This window comes from Hyposmocoma kahamanoa, unplaced genomic scaffold (assembly GCF_003589595.1).
Source record: "Hyposmocoma kahamanoa isolate Upper Pololo Valley unplaced genomic scaffold, ASM358959v1 160, whole genome shotgun sequence".
Classification (NCBI taxonomy): Eukaryota; Metazoa; Arthropoda; class Insecta; order Lepidoptera; family Cosmopterigidae; genus Hyposmocoma; species Hyposmocoma kahamanoa.
This window is the reverse complement of record NW_020653575.1, coordinates 2,475,330-2,500,434: the sequence shown is the minus strand read 5'-3', so window position 1 is coordinate 2,500,434 and position 25,105 is coordinate 2,475,330. Positions and strand designations below refer to the sequence as shown.

Sequence of the window (25,105 nt, the reverse complement as noted above, 5' to 3'; positions counted from 1 at the left end):
AGTTGCAGTGCCTCTTCGAGCTTTAAATCGCAAACATCTGAGGGAGACCCAGAGGCATAATTTGACTAATCCCATGTGCCTGTAATTTCACCAGCACCCTTCAAAACCGGAACGCAGTAATGCTCACATTACTAATTGGAAGCAATAGGTAAGATGGCAGTGCTTACCTGAACCAACTATTATACTAGTTTAAATAAAAGGTGTTAAAAGTAATTTCATAATGTAGCATCAGAAATTTTATAAGTGTAGAATTACTAATATCTCAATGCATACATTATTGATCTGTAAGTGAGAGGTAAAGAACCTTAAATGCTAAATAGTGTGTAATAATACTAAAGAGCGTTTTAAAGAGAACGAGGCTCTTAATTAGGCATTTAAAATCAATCTTAAGGTCAAAAAGAAAAATGTTAAATAAAAAACAAACAACGAATGTCTTTTACCATTGCGTGATGTTTAGCATTCTAAAGCAATTAAAAATATCTAAATGCCAAGATATGGACTTAACGTCCTTTTCTTCTAAGCCAAAGTTATATTAGACTGTGTGAATTCAAACGTGTGAGCGAGAGGGTAGGAATGTGCAAGCGGGAGAGAAAACAAAATAAAAGACTAGAAAACGTAAGCTAGTAGAACATATTTTGAAGAAGCACGAGTGAACCAGTTTCACAAAAGTACTGGTTTTTATTTATTCCATATAGAATTTCGAGTAATTTCAAGTACCCAAACAAAACCAATAACAAATTTCCAAGGTAGAGGTTTTATTATTTTATATAGTAGTAGATCTCTTTTTGAAAGAACTCGTCCAACACTGCCACCATACCTATTTGTAACGCAAGCACAATTATATAGGTAAGCATTACTGCTGGTGAAATTACATGTAGAGTCATTCGAGTGAAGTGGAACATAAAGGTATTACTTCCAAGTAAAGCATTTATATTGACTCTAAAGAAGGATGACGAAAGCTGACCCAATAATTATAAAATCAACGAAGTGCCGTTCAAGGACATTGCTAATATGATTTTACGTTTTAGTTTACGGATAGTTATTAACATATTTTTGAGTATTTTTAGAAGTCGAGAATAAAGAAATTGAGAAACAATGTATTTTAGAATAAATGCAAAAACACAACGCAATTGATTCAGTTGGACCATAGATTATGTAACGTTTTTGTACGTACGTTTCATATTAAGCATGATTGAATGTTTACCAACTTAAAGTATTGGTTATTTTATATTACACACACAAAACATTAAAGCATTTATAAAATACCTAATCAAATAATCAATTAAACAGTAAGAACATAAAATAAAAAATAAAAGTAAATATGTCGAAAATGTTTAGACAATATTTAAATGAGAGATGAGAAAGTTCACAAAGGAAGTTTTGACAAGAGGCCTCTTGCCAATGTCAATGTCACATTGAGATTGAGAACAGTTTTAATTGTTATTCATTTTCATTGCGGCAGAACATGTTTACGTTGCATTAAATGTTACAGAGTTGGAAATATTCAGCAAGTTCTTTATTATTTTTGGGAAAAAACTTGTTGTTTTCTACTACTGTGAACAAACATTATGAAACGAAATATAGGATAATGTTATAAACATAACCTATATCAACTTTAAAACCCCAGCTTCTACAGGCTATACTCAATTAACTTTTTTGATACAATGATAATGAATCACAAGTATTGATGGGTTTCTTTAATGCACGTCGTCAAAAACACTGGGTCACAAAATACACAGGATATCGCCTTCCTTCTTTAAGTAAAAATAAAAACACGCGGTTTCTTTTCTATTAACTAGATTTTTCTATTAAGGCGCACCCTTGTGGGGTATATAGACACATACGGGGTGAGTGTATTGCTTGCTCATTGTCAAAATAAATATAATAATAATAAAAAGTATTATTTATTGAAAAACCTAGGTATGTTTGAATTGTATTGTTGGTATTACTTACCAAATGTAATATAAAAATATTAGAAATGATGAAATATGAAAAATAAAAAAAATCTTATTGACATCTTATCAACTTTGAAACTGATGTACGTTCGGGTTTTTTCTTATATAATTCATCGGCATGACGAATAGGCACTGAAACATAAAATAAAAGTACGTTAAAAATATCGTACAAATTAATGGATGAAAATATTGCAGACAGGGTAAGGGTACGTATGCGGACACTTGCGGGTAAGTGTGCACATTTTCCTTAGAGCACTTTATGGCAAATGAATGGTAGCAAAATATTGAGAACTGCATAGCGTTAATCTGTTCATAATTGAAAAAAAAAACAACTTACTACGGAACTACTTAGCCACTCAAGCGCCATGTTTTGACCCAAACAAACCGCCCAACCCTCTTCCTTCATTCCAGAGCTTCTGCGCACACTTACCCCCTGCGCTCAGTTACCCCGAATGACTCTAGATACATGAGACTTGTTAACTTTAATATACGATGATGGGTGCACTAACAGTGCCCGTCATGTCTTTGCGATTTATAGCTCTGTAATGTTAGTTGATATCCTTATAATTACAGTAATCCTGTTATAAGACTGCTCTGATGTTCCACAACGAATTAATGTTCATTTACAAACTTAAAAGACAATGTATAAATTGTCTTTAACCTCTTGTAACAATTTACAATTGAGAAATTCAATTACCAATGTTTTAAACTGATCAGTATAACTTTATTTCCAGTTTCGTCATAAATTAGCAATAAAATAAACAAAGTAACCCTATTAACGTTACAGATAAAGGCGAAAACATCTGGGACTATATGACCCATAATAGACCAACTGTCATTAAAGATCGTTCCAATGGAGATATAGCAGCTGACACTTATCACAACTACCGTCGAGATGTCGAAATGATGAGAGAACTAGGGCTCGACGTCTATCGCTTCTCACTTTCATGGTCTCGTATTTTACCTACCGGCAGATCAAATTACTTGAGCAAATCTGGAATCAATTTCTATAACAACTTTATAAATCAGGCAAGTATATAGGCTAACCCAACAACAAAAACAACACAACGCTTTGTACACTTTCAATAATATGCCACCATGACGAGACAAGTAAGCGTTGACCTATATCACTCTCATGATCTGAAATGTAACCTACAGGCAGAAATCTGTAAGTGAAAATAATGTGTAAGTAACGGGACGAAAATGTCGTGCGCCTGATGGTAAACGACACGCCTGTCCAATAGAGTTGCAATACCACTCAGAGCTTTAAAAGGTCTGAGGTGCACTGCCACGGCGCTCATCATAAGTTGAAAAGTCCCATGTGCTTGTAATTTCACCAGCACCCTTACCATTCAAAACCGGAACGCAGTAATGCTGACATTACTGGTTGGCGGCAAAATAGGTAAGTACTTCCCTAGACAAACTTTTTCACAAGGAGCTGTACTGCTAATTGGATTGCTGAGCATATCTTAAATTAATATCTATTACAACTTTATAAATGAGATAGTAATAAACCTATAAGTACATAGTTCACTCAAAAACAACAACACAAAAACAAGTCCATTCTTTGTACACTTTGGTTCGAATATCGCCTACAGTGCAATAGAATAAGTTCCATCAATGTGTAGATTGACGTGATACCGCCTATACGGCACTGTGTAGACACCCCTCCTCATATAGAAATCATAATACTACATAACTTAGCATACCATACTCAAGCTTTGATGGGTACGAATATAAATCTGAGCCAGGCTTCAGATCGTAAATCTCCAGCAGACTTGTTTTCAAAGAATTTTCAGGAGAATTATATAATGACTGAACAGGGTGCCACAATTTATTGACTATGGTGAATTGCTTCACTACGGCTTACAGTGAGTTTGATTCAATGTTATCTATACTTTTACTATTCTAGATGCTTAAATACAACATCACACCAATAGTGACCTTATACCACTGGGATTTACCTCAAAGATTGCAAGATTTAGGAGGATTCACAAATCCCGTAATCGGCGAGTTATTTGAAGACTATGCAAGGGTTGCTTTTGAACAATTTGGTGATAGAGTTAAGCATTGGATCACCATAAACGAGCCTAGAGAAATTTGTTATGAAGGCTATGGATCTGATACTAAAGCACCACAAGTTAACGCTACAGGAATCGCTGAGTATCTCTGTGCTAAGAATTTAGTTATGGCTCATGCGAAAGCCTATCATGCATATAATAAAGATTTTAAAGGTAAACAAGGGGGTGTTTGCGGTATTACTATTAGTGTTCACTGGTTTGGACCTCTGACTAATTCTATCGAGGATATGGATGCTGCTGAATTGAAAAGACAGGGTGAAGTAAGTGCTTACAATTACTCTTTATATTTCTTTCCATGCTAAGGAAAGAACTCAGTAGCAAATATATGAATTTATTCCGAAGCAAAGCCAAACTTCTTTGGATAAAAAGCAATTGGGTCTCACTAACACGATCTTTACAAAATTGAAGTATTTAATGTTGTTATCCACACATTCGACCAAAAAATCTCATCACTTAGGATGCCAAAAGAGAATCAATGATTCTTTTTTTAAAACTGCCACTTATGCTAAAGATATTAATGGTAAAGTTAGTGGTGGAGATACTGCGTCCCTTTTAAATAAAACGATCATTACTAACTCACAATTTCAAAATTATTATTCTTCTAATATCGGTAAACATTTTATATTAGATGAAATCAACGAATTCCAATTCTGTTGTCACATTCACCATAATTTGTATCGATTTTTTATCGCTAATAAATAATTATTATTTTCGAGAACTACTAAATACTTGACGTAGACAACCTAAATTTATACACGCTTAATATAATATTAACATCCGCAAACAAACTCTTGATTGGAGATAATGACGACCTTCACCCAAATAAATACTATCTATTGCAATGAATTTAAGTGACGACTTTAATATTTTATTATACGCCATGCTGTTTTAATATCATAACACTATTGTTGATCAATTTTGTTAACCGGTCGTTTTCAATTAAAAATATTATGGTTTTGCTATAACACTATAAAATTGTTATCATTTCAGTGGGGTATGTATGCAGAACCAATATTTTCCAAAGATGGTGGATTTCCCAAAAAACTAGTAGAAATAGTAGCACAAAAAAGCAAAGAGGAAGGATTCCCTGCATCTCGACTACCAGAATTCACTGAGGAAGAAAAAACATTCGTCAGAGGATCTTCTGACTTCTTTGGTCTTAATCATTATACTTCGTTTTTGGTGTCTGCAAATAAATCTAAAGGTAATTATCCTATACCTTCGCTGCCCGATGATTTGGGAACTGGAAACTTGATTATTCCAAAAGAATGGCCTAGATCTGCTTCTTCTTGGTTGACGGTAAGTTTGATAATCCTTTGCTTCATCTTTACACTGCATTCTGTTTACATTGGATTCATAGTATCTGTTGAAATATAATCCACGTTATTTATTATTCCCAAAGGACAGGTTTTGGTTCAACCCGCCCAAATATATATTTGGGCGGGTTGAACGAAAACCTGTGCTGTGTTTCATTGCTAATGAGGTATGTATATACCTCATTGGCAACTTGAAAACAACAATTGACAATTGACAAATTGAAAAGACAACAACTTCTTCAAACGTTATTATGCTTATGAATTTTCATTTTTTTATTATTCAGTTGAGAAAAAGTTATATTAAAATAAATACGTGAAAGCTATTAGCTGGTTCTCTAACGCTATTTGAAACTATATTTTTTGAGAATTAAGTCTATTCATTTATTCATTACAGTTAGCCCCAAATAGTCTGTTTAACGTCCTTACCCATCTAAAAGAAAAATATGGGAACCTAACCTATTATGTGACCGAAAATGGCTGGTCAACTGAACCAGAAGCAGGAAGTAATGATGATGATAGAGTGAAATATCTCAGAGCAGCGCTAGAGAGTGCACTAGATGCAATCAACGCTGGTGTTAACTTAAAAGGATATATGGCCTGGAGTTTGATGGATAATTTTGAATGGATGGAGGGGTACACGTGAGTATTCTATTATTATTAAGTTAAATACTTGGAAGGAGAGAAAGAGTGAACATAGACTAGTTAGCATAGAAGGCAAGCAAACGGAACGTAAATATAGGAAAGTGGATCACAATATCTTCTCGTAAATATTCTCGGATATGCTGAACCCTATTAGAAGAGAGAACGATTTATTATTAGTGGAGTAGAACATAATAAAACTGACAATGATATAACAAATAGAAAATTAGTGAAGTCTATTATTCCGGGATACGCAGCACAGTCTTGATCCGATAGTGAACTAAAGAATATTAGTGAATTATTGGTAACAAATGACAACCAGAGGCTACATTCAGCCAACTAAGTCTTCAATACAACAATAGTGTCTTTGTTCACAGGGAATGTTTCGGTCTATATCGTGTGGACTTCAAAGACCCTAAACGCACCCGGACTCCTCGCAAATCAGCTTTCATCTACAAGCAGATTATTAAATCGAGAAGAATCGATTATAATGATAATTATTTATCAACCATGAAAATTGATAGTGGACATTGAATTTTAGTTACAAATCATTTGTTTAACTTTAGGAATGTACTGTTAACATTATTTATATAAACACTGGAACTCTGGACATGATATTGTTTTTTTGTCTTATCTTGTAAAAAAAAGTTGTTAGTTTCAATCACAGGTTTCAATAGTATTCTACAATACAAGCTAAAACGACACCACACGTGAGCTACCGGTGCGTTACGTCATCGTAATGCTATGATTTCAAAGCACTTAGTGCTACACGAGGAATGCGGTGTCGCAAGGTAACGCCACTAACTTATGCACCGTAGCACCCTTCCCAGTTTCATCTCCTGGAGTCCTGGCGCCTTGTCCGATGTGTAAGTGTTCCGACGCTGTGCGCTCGTTTCACCGTACCATGTGACATATAGTTCCAATTTATGTTACCGCTCAGGCGTTACAATGCTGTCGCAACGCATCGTGTGATACCACACTCTTACGCTACATTTCGTTTACTTTCAAAATAAGAAAATGAGTTCTGGTTCTCTCTGAGTTACTAAAAAGATTGTGATGATACTTTTACTGAAATAGTGACCAGAATAAATAAAAAAAGAAACACGGAGATTAATAACAAAACATGAAGTCGTTTGTTCAAACTCATTATAATGAATTGAAAGCAAATACACAGATAGTAATATACAAAAGAAATACGTTGTTTACCAACAAACAGATTTCAAAGATCATGGCCCATAATCTGACCCGGTTAATGGATGTTTGCGTACAAAAACCACGATAGTTTTAACTTTTTATTTTAATGTGATAGGGCACTAAAGATTTGATATGAAACATAATTATTAATTGCGTGATAACCGTAATCTGGTTAATGTCAAACTTTCTGTCAAAATATATGTCATCATACTTATGCGCGATCCCTGTGCGGTCAGTCGCAATAAGAATAATACCGAAATCGTTTCTGTGTGATCAACAATAAATACAAAACACACAAATATTTTGTACTAGCATATTTTTTTTTTGAAAAAATATTTTTTTATTCCATAATTCCCAGTACCCACAATTAAGCGATAAATACCATTGTAGAGTACACATATTTTGTCTATAAATTTAGCCATATATCATTTCTGTACGCCGTGGGTATAGTTTTTATACTTTGGTCACACTTTGGTGGGCCATGATCTTTGAGGTTTTTATAATTAGACTTGTTTAGATACTGTAAAATCTTAGACATACATAGTAAAATAAATATATACATACTTTGTGATGAAATAGATAAAATTGATACGTTAAAGCATACGATAAGAATCGGTAAATTGCGAAATTTAAATTACCTCTCAAGGTATGATCTTTCTCCATACAATAACAACTATGGAAAGCGTGTCTGGAAATATATGTTACCATTACTGCTTAATAAACTGCCAAGTGACGTTTTTGATATACTTATAGGTAAACCAAAAATTGTAAAACGATCCTTAAGTCAATTCATTTATCAAATTGTTAAAGTTATTAGTTCGTCAGTGTAAGTTGCGTAAATTATTAGATACGTATAAGTATTGGTCAGTAATTATTTTGTTAGACGCCTGATTCCGTCCGACGGTGTAAATGGCAAGGCGTCGAAACTTGTCTCGTCATATCTCAACGGTAGAATTCAGAAAGTAGACATAAATGGTGTGACTTTTTTGGGTTCTCCGGTAAAAATGGGCATTCCACAGGGCTCAATACTTGGGCCTTTCTTATTTCTGATTTATATTAATGATCTGCCATTCTTTGTTAAGGACCATTGCGAAATAGTGTTATTTGCTGATGACACATCCTTGATTTTTAAAACAGACAGACATGACATTAACTATGACCATATTAATAATACCCTCTCTAAGGTAGTTTATTGGTTTAATGTTAACAATTTATTTCTTAATGCCAAGAAGACAAAATGTGTTAAATTTGAATTACCTAACGTAAAATCGACTAGTCCAAGCATAGAAATAAACGGAGAAAAATTAGACTTTGTTAATAAAGCAGTCTTCTTGGGAGTGACCTTAGATAGTAAACTTCAATGGTTTCCACATATATCTTCCCTGGCCAGCAGGTTAAGCTCCGCTGCATACGCAGTCCGCAGAATACGTGAGCTTACCGATGTTAGTACTGCTAGACTAGTTTACTTTAGTTACTTACATAGTATAATGTCCTACGGGATTCTCATGTGGGGTAAAGCGGCAGATATTCAAACCATATTTGTATTGCAAAAACGAGCGATTCGTTCTGTGTACCGTCTAGGCTCTCAGGTTTCTCTCAGAGAAAAGTTTGAGGAGACAGGTATCATGACTGTGGCATCACAGTACATTTACTCAAATATTTTATATGCTCGTAAAAATATACATAATTTCAATAAGAAAGAAGATATCCATATTATTAACCTTAGAGCTAAGTCCAAACTCATGGTACCACGATTTCGTTTAACCAAGGTAAACAACTCTTTTATGGGGAACTGTATACGTTTTTACAATAAGATTCCGGAGCATAATATATTAAGTTTATCATTTCCTAAGTTTAAAAACTACATTAAAAATATTTTGATCGAAAAATCATATTACAAAATTGAAGACTACGTGTTAGATAAAGATGTATGGAAAGACGACATGGCTCCAGAATCCACACAAATTTAATTCAAAGTGTATTCCGTAGCATTTAAGTTTATTTGAAAAGAGCAATCCCTAGAGTTTCTTGCTCGTTCTTCTCAGGGAGGTCGCTGACCTCCTAGTGAACGAGCAGTAGCTTAAATGTGACGATTTCATGTGTAAATTTATTTTACCTATGGAATAAGTAATCTTTGACTTTGACTTTGACTTTGACTTTGACTTTGACTTTGACATCCAAATAACAATCAAATAAGCAATACTTGACCAGATGAAAAGACGCGTGATGCGAATGAAGTGTCATGCTGGATACTTGCCTTTTAATTTTGTCGAATATTACTTATTTGACAGTAATTGTTTCGGACGGATGTCGGACGGAAATCGAGAGTAGACCCCCTGATACGAATCGGACGTAATCCGCAAACGTCCAATCCTCCAAAACCGTTACACAGTAATGCTCACATTACTACTTGGCGACAGAAATAGGTAAGATGTACTTGCCTGGAACTTCTTCATAAGGAGCTCCACTCCTACTAAAATGACGTATCGCACTGCTATCACAATAGTGTTGTAACTCAAAATACGTGAAATTCAACTTTAATCTATATATAAAATTTTAAATCTTGCACGGTAAGTGAGAAATTCGTTTTTCATTGATTCTGAAAAAATACACTTTTTGATTAAATTTTTATTGAATTGATATTCAATTATTCTTTGTGAAATGACGCCACTAGTTTGTTATAATTATTAATACAAAGATCAGAAAACACACTCAGAAAAAATTCCTCCGATCCGGTCGGATTCGAACCGAACGTCTTCTTGCATACCGTGCCAGACGCGATACCAACTATTAATGTGTTAACTAAAAATTAACTATGTATTAATAATTATAACAAACTAGTGGAGTAATTTCACAAAAAATAATTGAATATCAATTCAATAAAAATTTAATTAATACAGTGAATAGCGACATCTCTCGCCAGGACTGGTAGCTGTAAAGGTACTAACTGGGTGATAAATCTGCAATAGATTTCTCAAAGATGGCGCTACGACTAAAAAGTCGTTGAAAGACCAAGTACAAAGACACGACGCAAGCACATAGAAAAATTCGTGAGGTCCGTTGGTTCGTTCCGTGGCTTAGTTGGTATAGCGTCTGCCACGGTATGCAAGAAGACGTCGGTTCGAATCCGACCTGATCGAAGGAATTTTTTCTGAATGTTTTTTCTGAGTGTTTTTTCTGAGTGGTCGATCTTTGTATTAATAATTATAACAAACTAGTGGATGTGTATTCGATCTTTGTATGAATAATTACACTTTTTGAGTTAATATACTATTGTGTTAACAATGCGATATGTTAATTATTTCTTGTAATTCTGTTTTTTATGCTTACCCAAAAGTTCACTGGAGGAAAGACGTTTACTAATTTAGCCGACGCATACTTTCCTTATTATGCTATAGTAGTACCCCGTCTTTTGTATTACAATTGTATCTCTATTTCTTTCTTATGTCTTTTAATTTTGCATCGTAAATTACCTTAGAGAAAATTTACGCAGTGGGGGGTATATTGTATATGTAGAATTGCCGAAACCACTACCGCAGGCCCGTAAAGCTCGCCACGACCTCAACCCATGTTTACGAGAGGCTTTGTATTTAATTGAAAAACCGTTTTTGGGTTCCGTATTCGATATAAGTAGCACTTTTATTCATTCAATTATGTATTTATTGTCTTGTGAAAATGTACTTGTGTATTAGAAACTTGAAAACGGGAAATAAGTAAACCCGAAAATAATATTTTATGCAATCGTTGGATAATGAGGATTTTCACAGTGTATTAAACACTGTGAAAATCCTCGGTCTGAGTGGGTACGAGATTTAAAATTGAATTATGTAATGATTGCATACATTACTTTTATTACGAGTAAATTAAACTAATGAAACACAATCAATATTTAAGACTATTTGATAACAATCCACGACAACAAACTACAAACAAGAGCCAAACAAACGCTACAAAACAAAAAGCCAGACAGAAAGAATAAAATTGTTTTGTGATTGGCCAATTACCGCTAGTATTCTAACCAATTAGGGGGCAGCAGAGCGTTTGGGTACCATCACGTTTGAATGTATGTAAATAGTTTTTTTTGTTGTGAAATGGTTAGCAGTTAATAACATTTTAAGATATGATTTAAAATATAATTTTAATTTTAATTATTAGTGATAATTCAGTGACACGTTTATTGAGACTCTTTTATTTAGCAAAAATACGACTTTTTTTTAAAGTCTTACAGTTCTGTGTACAGAATTTTTTTAGTCCAGTACGAGTATCATAGACAATAGGATTTTTCGTTAAGAACTGTAAAGAGCGCATTTGTAATATGGTCCTTGAAATTATAATTGACAGACTAAAGTACAGGAGTACAAAAATTTTATTATATCTTTAATCAGGCAGATTAGCACACCACTTAACAAACTGGGCACGGGTCTCCTCTCAGTTGAGGATTTAGGCTACGGAAGAAAAACCATTGGAAGGGCCTAAAACCTCGATTACTAACGGAACCGCTGTCGCCAAACCTCATACTTACATAACGTTAAACACTACGAAATCTTGATCATGATTGGTCATAGTCGGGCACGTGTGTTGCCCTTTAAGTTGGAAGCTATGTCCGGACATTGTCGCAGGACACTGCGACTGGTATCTCCGGCACTAGCCCGGAGAGCTAGATTTCCTCCAGTCCCTCCAGTCGCTTATTTTATTGCTGGGAACTGGAGAGACGACGAGAGCCCTTTTATTTTTCGGTAAAGGAGATTTGGTATTGGACTCAGAGTCGACGGCTTAGCGGTGGCAACAGCTAGTTGTGCAATACGCAACGGGAAGTGAGCATGCCTACAGCTCCGGTACCTACCTGGAAAATAGGGAGGTTACTGTACGTGCACCCGGGGCGGCTAACCCGAGGCACTAGTCTCTCGAAAAACCGAATGAAGTCAAGTGGCAGAGGTCTGTGACAACCCTGTACACTGGCTGATCTGGGGTCAGAACCTGAACTCGTAAGGTTCCTGTGCACAGACCATAGTGCCCTTCCCGCATAACCAAAAGGTTGGTAGGGAGGGGAACTATAAACAAAACTTATGTAGAATGATTTGGGACTTGTCGTAGTTTCTAAAAAGATGAACAAATTCTGGTCTATTAATTAATTTAAACTTTACCCAGTTAGCATATCGTTGCAAGTTCAATAAGTATCTATTATTGCAAGTTTACGACGACGTTTTGATTTTATAATTGAAATTTCATTCAATGTGCTGCCATGTAGCGGTAATAGGTGGAAGACGAACGATTAGTGCTTATTAACGTACATTTCGCATATAAATTCCGAAAAACTCAGAGCCCACGGCCTCTGCTTTTAGAAGCAGTAGGTCAAGCTATTAGGGTAGGCATTAGGCGGCTTCATTGATTGAATCATTTCTGCATAATTGCGTCCAATTGTTAAACCTAAAAACCCAAACCAATTTAACAACAAAAGCACTGAGGTTATCACGAAGTCTCATTAAAAGGTAATGGAAGGCTATTCTCAAATGTTCCCTTCGTAGTCGTATATTATACCGTTAGGGATCATCCTGCTTGATAATTGCTTAAATTAAATTCCCAATTATATCATTCACGCAGTTCTCTGACCTCTTTATACAGGGTTATATGAAATTACGAACAACCTCTCAGGACTATATTAGTAACATCATAAACAACAAATTTTGTTACATCAGATTTTACTTTCGTGCAAAAATAAAAATATTTAAAATTACAGGCACTTGAGACTTGTCAACTTGAGTGTCACGACAGGCGCAGTAGCACCAGTGCTACTGAGTGAGGGCCAGCCCTCAAATCTTTGCGATTTAAGGCTCTGAGTGACAATACTACTGCTATGGGTAGGCTTGTCGCTTACCATCAGGTGCATGACTTGTTCGTCAGTCGCTTGGCATCATAAAAAAAATGACATCGATACTATTAAGAAGAATTATAAGAAATATATTATTTATTATTATAAATGATCCTTACTGGAGACCGGTGCCCAGTAGTGAGTTGTATATGGGTTAATTGCAGTAGAGCTCGTTTTGAACGAGCAGGAAAGTATAGTGCCACATTACCTATTTCTGCCGCCAAGCAGTAATGTGAACATTATTGCGTTCCGGTTTTGAAGGGTAAAGGTGCTGGTCAAATTACAGGCACGTGGGACTGGTCAACTTATGTTTCAGGATGTCGGGCGCAGCGGCAGTGCCTATCAGATCTTCTTGTGATATAAATCTCTGAGTGTGTGAGTGATATAAATCACTGCAACTGTTAGGGACAGGCATTGATTTACAAATAAATGGACGACGGGTCTAATACAAAAACCACGAAAAAAATGTCCCAAGTTAACCTATTTAAACGTAGTGACATGTAAAGGAATATGAAAAAGCTAAAACGTTGAATTGAAATTGTAATGTCATCGCAGTACTGTCTAATTTTGCTTGCTTCGCTGTCAGTCGAACAAACGTAGACTAAAGCGTGAATGACGCTCTGTATACGATTTTAACGCCCTATAAGTTCGGACACTTTTGCGCGGACCCGACGTCCATATAATTGTAGGTCAATGGGGACAGGCGTATTACTTACTATCAAGAATACGTGTTTTGTCCCGTCAATTAGTATTATTAAAAAACATGATTTCATTAGTACTTTCAGCTTAGAGCGGTTAGAAACGACGACTCTTATCAGCAATGCTAAAGCGATGCGTTAGTTAATTGTCTACCTTTACACACACGCGCGACTCTAAGCGCGTGCGTCTGCATCGATTCAAACGCGCGATTGCATCGCTACACTTGCAGTGCAGATACAGTCGTCCGTTTGCATCGATGCAATCGCCTATAAATCGCAAGTGTAGCAATGCAATTGCGCATTTCATGAAGGCCCAATTGCATCTCGTTGCTAAACCACTCTTAGTGAGAACATCTTTAGCTATTTTATTAATACAAAGATGGAACACTCGAACTGACGTCTTCTAGCATACCGTGCCAAATTTTATACCAACTAAGCAACGGTACAAACCAGCGAACCTCACAAATTTTTCTATGTTTTGTTATCATATCTTTGTATTTGGTTTTTTCAACGACTTTTTAGCCGTAGCGTCATCTATGAGAAATCTTAAGTATTTCGTCACCCAGTTACATACCTTTACAGCAACCGACGTGTTCTACCATGCCGTGCCAGACGCTATACCAACTAGGCTAGAATAGATCGAAGGAATTTTTTCAGAGTGTTCGATCTTTGTATTAATAATTATAACAAACTAGTGGAGTAATTTCACATAAAAAAAATTTAACACCAATTTAATAAAAATTTAAATCTTTAGCATAATAGCTAAAGATTTAAATTATAGGTCTTTTTTGTTAAGATATCTGGCGGTTCCTACAAATACAAGGCTTAAAAGAAAAAGTAAAAAAATAACATGGGATCACATGAACAAGTAACATACATACATACATTTATACCAACTCGTCTATATCCCTAACAGTGTAATACGAGACTTAGTATCACTCCTAACATTTCTCTCTCGCTTCCTCCAGCAATATCAATCTCTTTACACACGCTCGTTTGTACGTGAAATAAATTATGTATGCCGTCTTTTAAGTACATCCTCAACCTGATTGAGATATGTACCTACACTCAGGTCGATCTTTCCCCTCAATTCCATCTACATTCGCTCTATAAATTTGTACCGGTTACTCTGTCAATACAATCATCTATCCAAAACGCTCTTATCATATCGAAAGATTTGGCTCTACTTGTTCTTTCGTTCGTGTTTTTTTTTGTTTGTACTCTTGAGAGCCTACGCACATGGCGTATTTTATAAGCGCCGACACCCGCATTTTGTATTTTATAAATGTACTGACATTGACATACTACAACATTTGAGAATGATTGAAGAATGCTTGGGGTATCGTGGACAAAGTTTCGTTCAAACGTTTTCATACTCCAAGAACTCGGCATGAAGCAGCGTCTGTCTAGTAAATACTCGCATTGAATTGAAATTCCTCGGTCACATTTCAAGACTGAATATGCACTCCATTGAGCGTTTTGTCGTGGAAGGCAAGGTAGAGGTACAGTTGGGTATTTTTTCGAAAAAAATGGAATACAGGAAATTTTTCCGGAAACATTTGTAAAAAATTTGAAAAATTTTATTCGAAGGCTCATATCATGTTCTTCGATTAGAAATATCTTTTGAAGTTTTATTTAGCGTGATAAAATTATATAGCTAAAAGCAAGTTAGAGACAAACGAGATTTAAAATGATTGATTGAACAACAGCGAAAAAAAAATCATATGTCAAAAATCCATCGCTTTCGTTCAGTATCTTCAACTTTTGACTTGTATTTATTGTCAAATGTGGAAAAATATAGGAAAAATATCCGGAAATATATTATTTTTTCTGAAAAATGATGATTTTTTTAAAAATGGAATTTTTTTCATTACTAAGTAGAGAGCACTAGACTGCGTGAAAGGTCACCCATGCAATGGACCAATCAAATACAGTTTGCAGTGGCCGGTCTTTTACATGAGTGCACAAGAGAGTCCCATAACATTGAGAGATAGCAAGATATAGAGAGACGAGCTACATCAGCCCTTAATAAACATACTCCGTGATGACTACGGCCGCTCTGTCAAGAACGCAAAGAAAAATAAGAAAGTACTTAAGTCACGCCAGTATAACGTTCATGAAATTTAATAAAGTAAGCAGGAAGAGTTTTATTGCGCCAAATCGAAAAGATAAAAAGTATGACGTTTTATTTACGGCCTCGACCTCCTTTCCTATCAAATTCGTTGAAATATCTACATAAAAATCGTAATAAACTACAGCCGATGCTTCAAGTGCACTCGTATACAGGTCTAGAGATTGGATATTGCGTTGTTCTAAAACGCAATATCCGATCTCTAAACGCAATTTTCCTTTTGTGACATTGTCTTTCTAAATTATGGGACGGACTAAATCTTTCACAATTGGTCCCGTTCATGGTTACCTACCTCAATCAGCTTTAGGTATTGTTTCAGCCCTTTAGCACTTTACATCTTAAACAGAACTAAAGTCATCGAAATAGCTCATAATGTTTATGATCTGAAGTGGCAGTGGACTGATCATGTCTGCAGGAGCAGATTTATTTTAAAGTGGCATTCACGCCAAAGCAAATGTAGGGTCGTATTCTAGAACTCTACTCAATGCTTAAGTCAGGATTTGAGTATGGTTTAAAGCCCTCGAAATCATACTCAAGTCCCTGCCATTAGGGTCGTACTTCCATTACTTGTGTTTCCAGTGCAATCCTGACTTGAGCATCGAGTAGAGTTCTAGAATACGACCCGTAGTGTGGCAGGTCAGCGGCAATATGACTGGACTGGAACAAGGTATAAGAAGGAAAGTAGACCGAGAAAGTTCGCGTGAATTAGTGGATATTTATAAACACATTAGTAGCAATAGAGCTCCTTGTGAAAGAGTTCGTCCAGGGAAGTGCTGCCACCTTACCGATTTCTGCCGCTAAGCAGAAAAGTGAGCATTACTGCGTTCCGGCTTAAAAGGGTAAGGATGCTGGTGAAATTATAGGCACAGTCAACTTTTGTATCAGGATGACGGGCGCAGTGGCAGTGTCCATAAGAGCTTTGCCATTTAAAGCTCTGAATGACACTGCAACTGTTATGGATAGGCATGTCGCTTACCATAAGGTGCATGACTTGTTTGTCCCGCCACTTGTGGTCATAAAACAGACACAATATATACACACATTTATATGCACATTTTGCGAAAAAAAGTGAGAATGTAGATACAATTTCACATCAAACATTTAAACAGATAAGAATTAGACATATAGTAGCAATTATATTATTAACATCTTCTAACATCGACTTTGTACCTATAACCTAAGAGTGCTCGCGCACTGCTTAATCCGTATCATTTCCGAATAAAAGAAATGTCGAACCAAGCAGTCCTAGTCCTATTTATATCAAGAATTGCGCACTAAATCCGAATTCCGATTTCCAAAATCGGTACCTTCGAAGACAGAACTACGGTATTGTTTGTACTAAGGCTTGCTCTCTGCATCCGATCCGAGTCCAAACGCGGCGCTGACGGCTGCGCGAAGGGTTGACGGGAAACAGCAAGTATCGATACATGTACATATAAAATGGAGCACTGCCATGACTGTCACTGCGTCCATCACCCTGAGACATAAGTGTCAAGTCCCATGTGCCTATAATTTCACCAGTATCCCTTACCCTTCAAAACCGGAACGCAGTAATCCTCACATTACGGCTCGGCGACAGAAATAAGTAAAGTGGCAATACTTCCCTGGACTAACTCTTTCACGAAGAGCTCTACTGCTACTAAAGTCTTCTCCAGCCACGCTTTCCATAGAAGGCTGTTCGTAATACCTAAATAGAAAAGTGATTTATAATATTGACCATGACCCTTAAGCCGCTCACGCGATATATGCAGCCGTAGACGCATACCACACCTTGAGGTGCCGGTGATGATTTTATACCGATTTATTGGATATCGAAGTTATAACAGGTAAAATAACTATTATTAATTGCTATTTCGGTAACTACTCTAGCAAACCATAAAGTTTTTAATGCCTGGGTCTGTCATTAAAAAAAAATAAACAACTTCAAAAATATGTCACGACAATCGTGTGTGTTATTGTTTGGGCTAGTGATTTCGGTGTTTATTTATTAAAAAGATACCGTAAGTAGCATTTTTTAAGTTTACCCTGAATATAAATGTTTATAAACTATGCTTTAAGGAGTAATTTTATGGTAAACGTTAGAACCACTCAAACGGAATATTATCATATTTATCCAAGTACACCAAAAATTTCATTGGTGCTTTTTAAGTGCAGGATTTGCGGTGTATTACTGCATTTTATTTGAGGTGTCTTTGTTGGTAGTACGGAGGGTGTTTATTTAGCAATCCAGAACAATAATTTTTATTTATAAAAACTTGTATTTAAACTGAATGCTTTTCTAATTTGCGAATCCAAATAGCCGCCATTTTGCGGTAGGAGGAGCGCATCGCGTGAGCGGTTAAGGCGGCAGTTGTAGTACGTAGCTCGTGACTTTTAAGTTTGAGACATTTTCAGGACAGACTTACATAAAGCGTAGGGAGTGATTAGCCTGTCTACAATCCGTAAGGGTTGTCCAAAAGGTGTAGTTAATACTTTTTGTAGTTTTGTCTACGGTTGTTCTTGATCATTGGTAGACGAGGGACACAATGGGATCTGATCCTATAGCGTCCGTGTCTAAGCTTTTTCTGGCCAGTTCATATCTTGTATCATTGCCATGTGAACCGCTGTGTCTGTTAATCCACTGCAGAGTACATATACATAACTATTAAACAGGCGTGATTATATAGCACCTGCCCGTAAATTTAAGTCCCCTTAAAGGTTTATCGCTCTCCGGGAACAGCCCGTATAAACGTTTTATTGTTTCTTTAAATCCCAAAGTCGCTCCACTATAGCAATACGCACGTTTGTCATATAAATTGAGGAAACTGAGCGTTGTAACAGTGTTCTAAGGTAAATAAATTTGTTATTTCGTTCTTTTTTATTGTTTATAAGGTCCTTTATTCGCTGCCGCCTTCTCAAGGTCAAAATTTAGTGCCAGAAATAGATATTTTATACATAAAAGTACCGTGTCAGATTTACGGATAACTCACGTATTTATCTCAAAGTTTTGTTCGACATCTTTTGACGACCAGTCCGTGGTCCTTTATCATGAGCCGAAGCGGCGGTGACTCGACAAGTGACAAATATTCGACTCAAACTTAAACATCTGATTTCTGGCCACACTGATTTAAATACATTTCTGATCACTCTGTCCGCAAACGAGTGGTCAAACTGAATAATGTCTTCTTACCACACTGATTTATATATACCTGATTTTTTATCTCTTTGTCCGCAGACAAGCGCTCAAACTTAATAACATCTGATTTCTGGACACACCGATTTAAATACATCTGATTTGTGATCACAAATCAGATCGATACCTCCAATGAACAGTACGCTAACTTTATTTTTTTGTCATTTCCTGTTATTATTGTAAACAGCCATATTTATTTACTAATATTATTCCCCTCCCCCTCCTCAGAATTTTGTGTAACTTATAACAAAATAAAAAATTATCGACACGATAAGAAGAAAAAGAAGAAAACAATTTGAACTCTTTTCCAGCGCATAATTAATATAGGGTCCTCTGAACGAGGCGTAAAGAGACATCATGCAAGATGGAGGTGGTAAGAGCAGTGATTGTATCATGAATACTTTCCATTTAATATCCGGTGGAGTGAAGTCATCTGCCTATATCGATAAAAAAGTCTTGGCTTATGTATTTTTTTACAGGAATTGGAAAGAGATTACGGAAGAAACATAAAATTTTGAAGGTGGATTCCGGAAATAAAACAGCCATAACAGTCCTTGTGAAAGAGTTCGTCCAGGTTAATAATGCCACCTTACCTATTTCTACTACCTAGCGGTAATGTGATCGATACTGTGTTCCAGTTTTGGAAGGTAAGGGTGCTGGTGAAATTACAGGCACATAAGACTTGTCAATTTATGTCTCAGAGCGACTGGTGCAGTGACAGTGCCGCAGATTTAAAACTCTGAGTGACACTGCAACGCATGATATCGAAAATCCTTAAAAACAGAAGGCAAGATTCTGAAATGAGGACAGCCGTGATGACCGAATTAAAAATAATCTGACAACTTTAAGTGGCTTCTGTATTTCCATTCACATTGAAAGCTTCATTTGAAGTTGACTTTACAAAAACTTTGCTTTCGGGTTAATGTTTATTCAAAGACAAAAATGGAACATTATATTTCAAATCAATAGTAGGTATATTTCAACCAAAATGTGTAGATTTGTAAGATTATGTAAATATCACTGTGTAGCTACGTAAATCGACAGCTATGTAAATCCCACTGTGACAGGCACAAAAGCAAAATTTTAGGGATATAATTACTCTTTTCCTTGTCTACGTGCTTGCTGCTCAAGTAAACAGAAACCAATAAGTAGTGTCAAACCAGAAACAAAACCTTTTTGATTGTGTAATGACTTATTTACTTTGCTGGCTCAGCGACTCGAAGTGGATTTTGGCTTCCGACACCAAAGTACGCCATTTCTGTCGGTCTTGTGCCAATTTCGACCTTTCGGACACCTTCTGCTGTTATGGGTCTTTGGCAACTTTATTCTTGGACAGCCCACTGGACGATGACCCGTAGGTTGCCCCCAAATACGCTCTTTTGGCAGCTCGCTTTTATTTCCCCGTTTATGCCCGGCTCAGACACTAGTTCTTCTATCTCTATATTGAATCTAGCCCACCGGTTTTCACATTCTCCTTTGATTAGTTCCAGAATATAGAAAAGTGGTCGAGAGTATTGTAATAAAAACTACAACTATAAAATTGTTCACAACGTTTTATTGCACCGTGTAACATTTGTATAACGATTAACTACCTTATCTATATTACAATAGATTTGTCATATTTGCAAAAGCAACTCGGATACTTTTAGTGACGAGATCTCTGCATTTCAAATATAACATGATTTAGAAATTAAATGAATTAGCAATACGTTAGAGGCTATGTTTGATTCTCTTAAGAAATAGACTTCAAAGTCCTATAACTATATTTAAGTTAGCGACCTAGTACAGGCTAGTCTCTTTCACACACCTTTATAAAAATTACAAGGACAACGTCTATTACACTTTACACTATCCACTTTCAATAAACCCAAGTCTAACATAAGGGGGTGTAATAAGATATAGGAAATTGGGTCCCTAAGTGGGTGATTTGGGCGTCCCGATTTGCAGCGCCCTGCAGCCAGAGCAGGGACTAAACCATTTAAACCATTTATTCACCACACAAAATATTAAACGTAACTTATTCAATGACATAAAATTATAACAATTAATAACAATTAGCGACGAAGGCGGAGAACAGTCGTATCGTTTCGGCCTTCTAGTTCGCGCAGCCATTTTGTTTTGCTACCGCCATGTCATGCAGTAAAGAAAAAGTTTTATTGTGCTTCATAGACATGGACAAAGACGTATTTATGGAAAAAAAATCACAAAGACTATTTTAATAAGAATGTATAGGCCGAAGTCATTAAAGTTTTAGTTGAAATTTACAAAAAATTCGATGAGAAACAGCGAAAACAAATACAAACTTCGTTGGCGCCATGATAGTAACACGTATAACGCTCTCGACAGACGTTTGCGTTCCAAATGAGTTAGGTTAGGTTAGCAAACAAATTAATAGACGCATAATGCGAATGAAGCTTCATAGTCGACATTGGCTTTTGATTTGATCGAGTATTATTATTTGAGGGTATAGACCCGCTGGTTGGTAGAGTAGTGTATCAAGCGGATCACTATCTAGGGGCCACACCCATCCTTGTCGCAGGGCCCTAGAAATAGGATAGTACAATAAGCATTTCAATACCAGGTCGCTAACTTAAATAAGGTACAGTTCTGCATTCAAAATATCTTAGAAAAGCGATATTGAAATAATTTGAAGTCGAGTTTCTAGAATTTTTCATGTTGATTACTTAATTTACAAAGTGTTTTAGTCACAAGTTACGGTCCGCACTTCACCTAGATAGACCAATAAAATTACTTTACCATCATTTCAGTCTAGGATTCGAAGTATTATACGGCAATGTTACTTTTGCAAATATGTAGACTATTAATTCTACATTTCACATGAAGTGTACACTTCCAGCCACATTTATTTACACAGCGAAAACATTCCTTATTTTTTTAATTTCATTGTTCTCTCACAACAAAACTTGGAGAAATTGAAAACTTCACCAGAAGGCAAATGAGTTGTTTAATACCAATGACATCTAAAAACTATAAACAATTGCACAACAATAAATAAATGTGGACTCCCCTCCCGCTTCGTCTAGCGTCACCCCGCCTCCGCCCGCTTAGTACAGTTTCAATAATAATCACAATAACAAAAATGTTACTCTAACGCTTTCGACTGGGGCTTTATACTTTTATGTTGTAATTGGTAACAATACCCTTAGAATAATAAAGCTGCATGTGATCATACATCAAAAAGTGATTTTGTCACATGAAAGCATTGACTTACAAATAAATGGACGACGGGTCTAATACAAAAACCACGAAAAAATGTCCCAAGTCAACCTATTTAAACGTAGTGACATGTAAAGGAATATGAAAAAGCTAAAACGTTGAATTTAAATTGTAATGTCATCGCAGTACTGTCTAATTTTGCTTGCTTCGCTGTCAGTCGAACAAACGAAGACTAAAGCGTGAATGACGCTCTGTATACGATTTTAACGCCCTATAAGTTCGGACACTTTTTAGCGCGGACGCGACGTCCATATAATTGTAAGTCAATGCATGAAAGTCATAAAAATAGTACGAACTACATAATATATATTATGCGTAGAACGACTTGAAGCTAGCGATGCGCGATTGTGAGTGAATTCGATATTCGACTCGTTAGTAATTCCTAATTCTGTCATTCGAATGACAAATTAGTAACCTACTAATTTTTGTATTCGAATGATCATTCATTACTAATTCGTAGATTCCATAGAGCAGAACAATACTCGTGATCACTAGTTCTCTCTAACATATATGATGCCTTCCTTTTTCAAACTCGTATCTTAAAAAGTGTGATTATTCAGGCGATGGAAAAACTTTCTATTTATTTCAAATTTCTTATCAAGGGTGTTAATTTGGATGCATTACTTTAAAAAATAGGTAAAAGCCAGTGTGTGAATATGAAGAAAAATGTGAAATTAACCTGCAAAATTTGTATATACAATACATTTTTGCATTTCAGTAACTTCGTGCTTTAAAATACGAGTTTGTAAAAGTAAGGCGACGATATGGTAAATACCGTAAATGTGACGGGGACAGGGATAATTTGATATGGATATGGTGGAGTTTCGACATAATCATTCCACTCGTGCAACGGACCGAACGCCAGGGAATGCCCTTGCCAAGACTTGAGTCTCATGATTGTGCTTGGATTCAACTTAGGCAAATGATTAATATTAATAACATTCAAAGGTGCGCATCGCTACTTGAAACATTAACTCATAACCTAAAGATTTTACACTATAGTCTCTCAGTCGATAAAACAGACAAACAAAATAGTTTAAACGATTCTAAAGAGACGGCGCTACGATGCTCCAAATTCAAAAGGTAGAAAAAAAACCAAATTTTTCTTTGTGAAATCTTGAGGACACAATACATTGCCGTTATAAGAAATCCGATGAATATATTCCTCTTACCATGCTCTTAGCCCATGTTTGGGGGGAGAGAAATGTTTGTACAATATATTTATATATCTTGTAACTGCGTTCACTACTCAAACATAATGAGAATAAAGGAATGCGTTATGAGCAAGCGGCCGTTTCACTCTTCTTGCCGGTTGGATCTTCTTTCGTGCTAATATCGTTGACAATGAAATATTGTTGACCGTATAGATTTTCCTATATCTATGTTTGAACATTATTTTGTTTATATATTTATACAAATAAATAAATATAAATAAATATTTGTATGTATAAATAAACAAATAAACAAATAAATAAATATTTATTTGGTGTGTGGGTTGGACCGACTCGCTGCGACTTGTTTTAACTTAAAGAAGTAAATGGCTTAGTCCAGCGTGTCCGTGACCGGCGACCATTGGTCGTGAGACCAGCAGGGATGATTAATTAATGTTCCTATTGTTATTAGATTATTACGTAAGTAATTAAAATTATGAAAGTCAACCCAGATAGATTAATTGACGCAGTTCGTAATCGCCGCAAAATATTAATTGGATGAATATTAAATCTCCTTCTTCTTGTCCTTCCTTTGGCACGGATCCCTAAAACAGAATTTTGCAATAAGAAAAGTTTTGATACTATATCAATTTTCCCTGTAGGTTATTATTAGGTATTCCCGGTAGGGTAATTATTCGAAAATTCACTAAGCTATCGCTCGGTTACCGGTAGTGTTACGTCGTTAGAAGTCATTGCGAGCCGATACGACCGCAGTAGCGACATACCGCCGGCACACTGCTCGAGCCCTTAGTGGAGTTCTAAATTATATTCTGGCCATTTTAATTATTTTCTAATGCGGGTGAACGAAAGAAAACCCTCGTCGTCAGTGGTTCATACGCGAGGGAAACGACCACTTGTTCATAACTTTAACGCATTCCTTGTTTGAGTGGTGGACGTAAAGTCTGTTTCAATCCATTTTGAACAAAAAGTAAACAAACCTGTTTGGTTGAAATTCTAAAGCAATCACTCAATAAATCGAATAAGTAACACTTTCACGTATATTTCGAAGAATTCGACTTGATATATCATCACTTTTTCCAACAATACCTATTTGTTACCTATTAAAAATATCTATTGAAAAGCATTGTAAAATCGTATTTGAAAAATGGTAGTCCAAAAGTGTGGTTATTATTCATCTATACTTCTATGACTTACCTATGGTTGCATAGTGCTGTTCGAAAAAAAGCATTCGGTTCAATCAATTAAAGTTTAGTAATTGATTATTAAATCGAACATTTCAATCGCAATCGAACGAGTATCTAAGTGTAAGGATTTGAAGGAGGATTTAAATTGAAATTTTAAGTATGTTTATATAGGTTATGTAAGGAAAACCCCTAGTATGACTCAATTGAACAAATCGATTCATACAATTAATTAATCGATTTGTAGTTACAATTGGCCACCACTAAATCGTCTATGGGCTCAGTGACTGTTTGTTTACTTTTTGTTCAAAATGGATTGAAACGAAGTATAATCATAAGATATATAAATTTAACGGTACGCAAGAGCTATGCTCGCAGAGTTGAGCGCTTGTTGACGCAATTAAATACAAGGAATATGAATACCGTTACATACTACCGTAATATATTCTTAAAATACCAA

General features: G+C 35.9%; 1 protein-coding gene across 1 annotated transcript in view; it reads left to right on the top strand.

Moving 5' to 3' along the window:
* Positions 1–6,618, top strand: part of LOC113225454 (lactase-phlorizin hydrolase-like) — a 44,665-nt gene extending 38,047 nt beyond the window's left edge. The window contains exons 11-15 of the mRNA XM_026457769.1: positions 2,743–2,984; positions 3,868–4,296; positions 5,027–5,335; positions 5,747–5,991; positions 6,369–6,618. Of these exons, the coding sequence (XP_026313554.1) occupies positions 2,743–2,984; positions 3,868–4,296; positions 5,027–5,335; positions 5,747–5,991; positions 6,369–6,525 (1,382 nt within the window). The 3' untranslated portion in view covers positions 6,526–6,618. The remainder of the gene's footprint in view (positions 1–2,742; positions 2,985–3,867; positions 4,297–5,026; positions 5,336–5,746; positions 5,992–6,368) is intronic.
* The last annotated feature ends 18,487 nt before the right edge of the window (positions 6,619–25,105 follow it).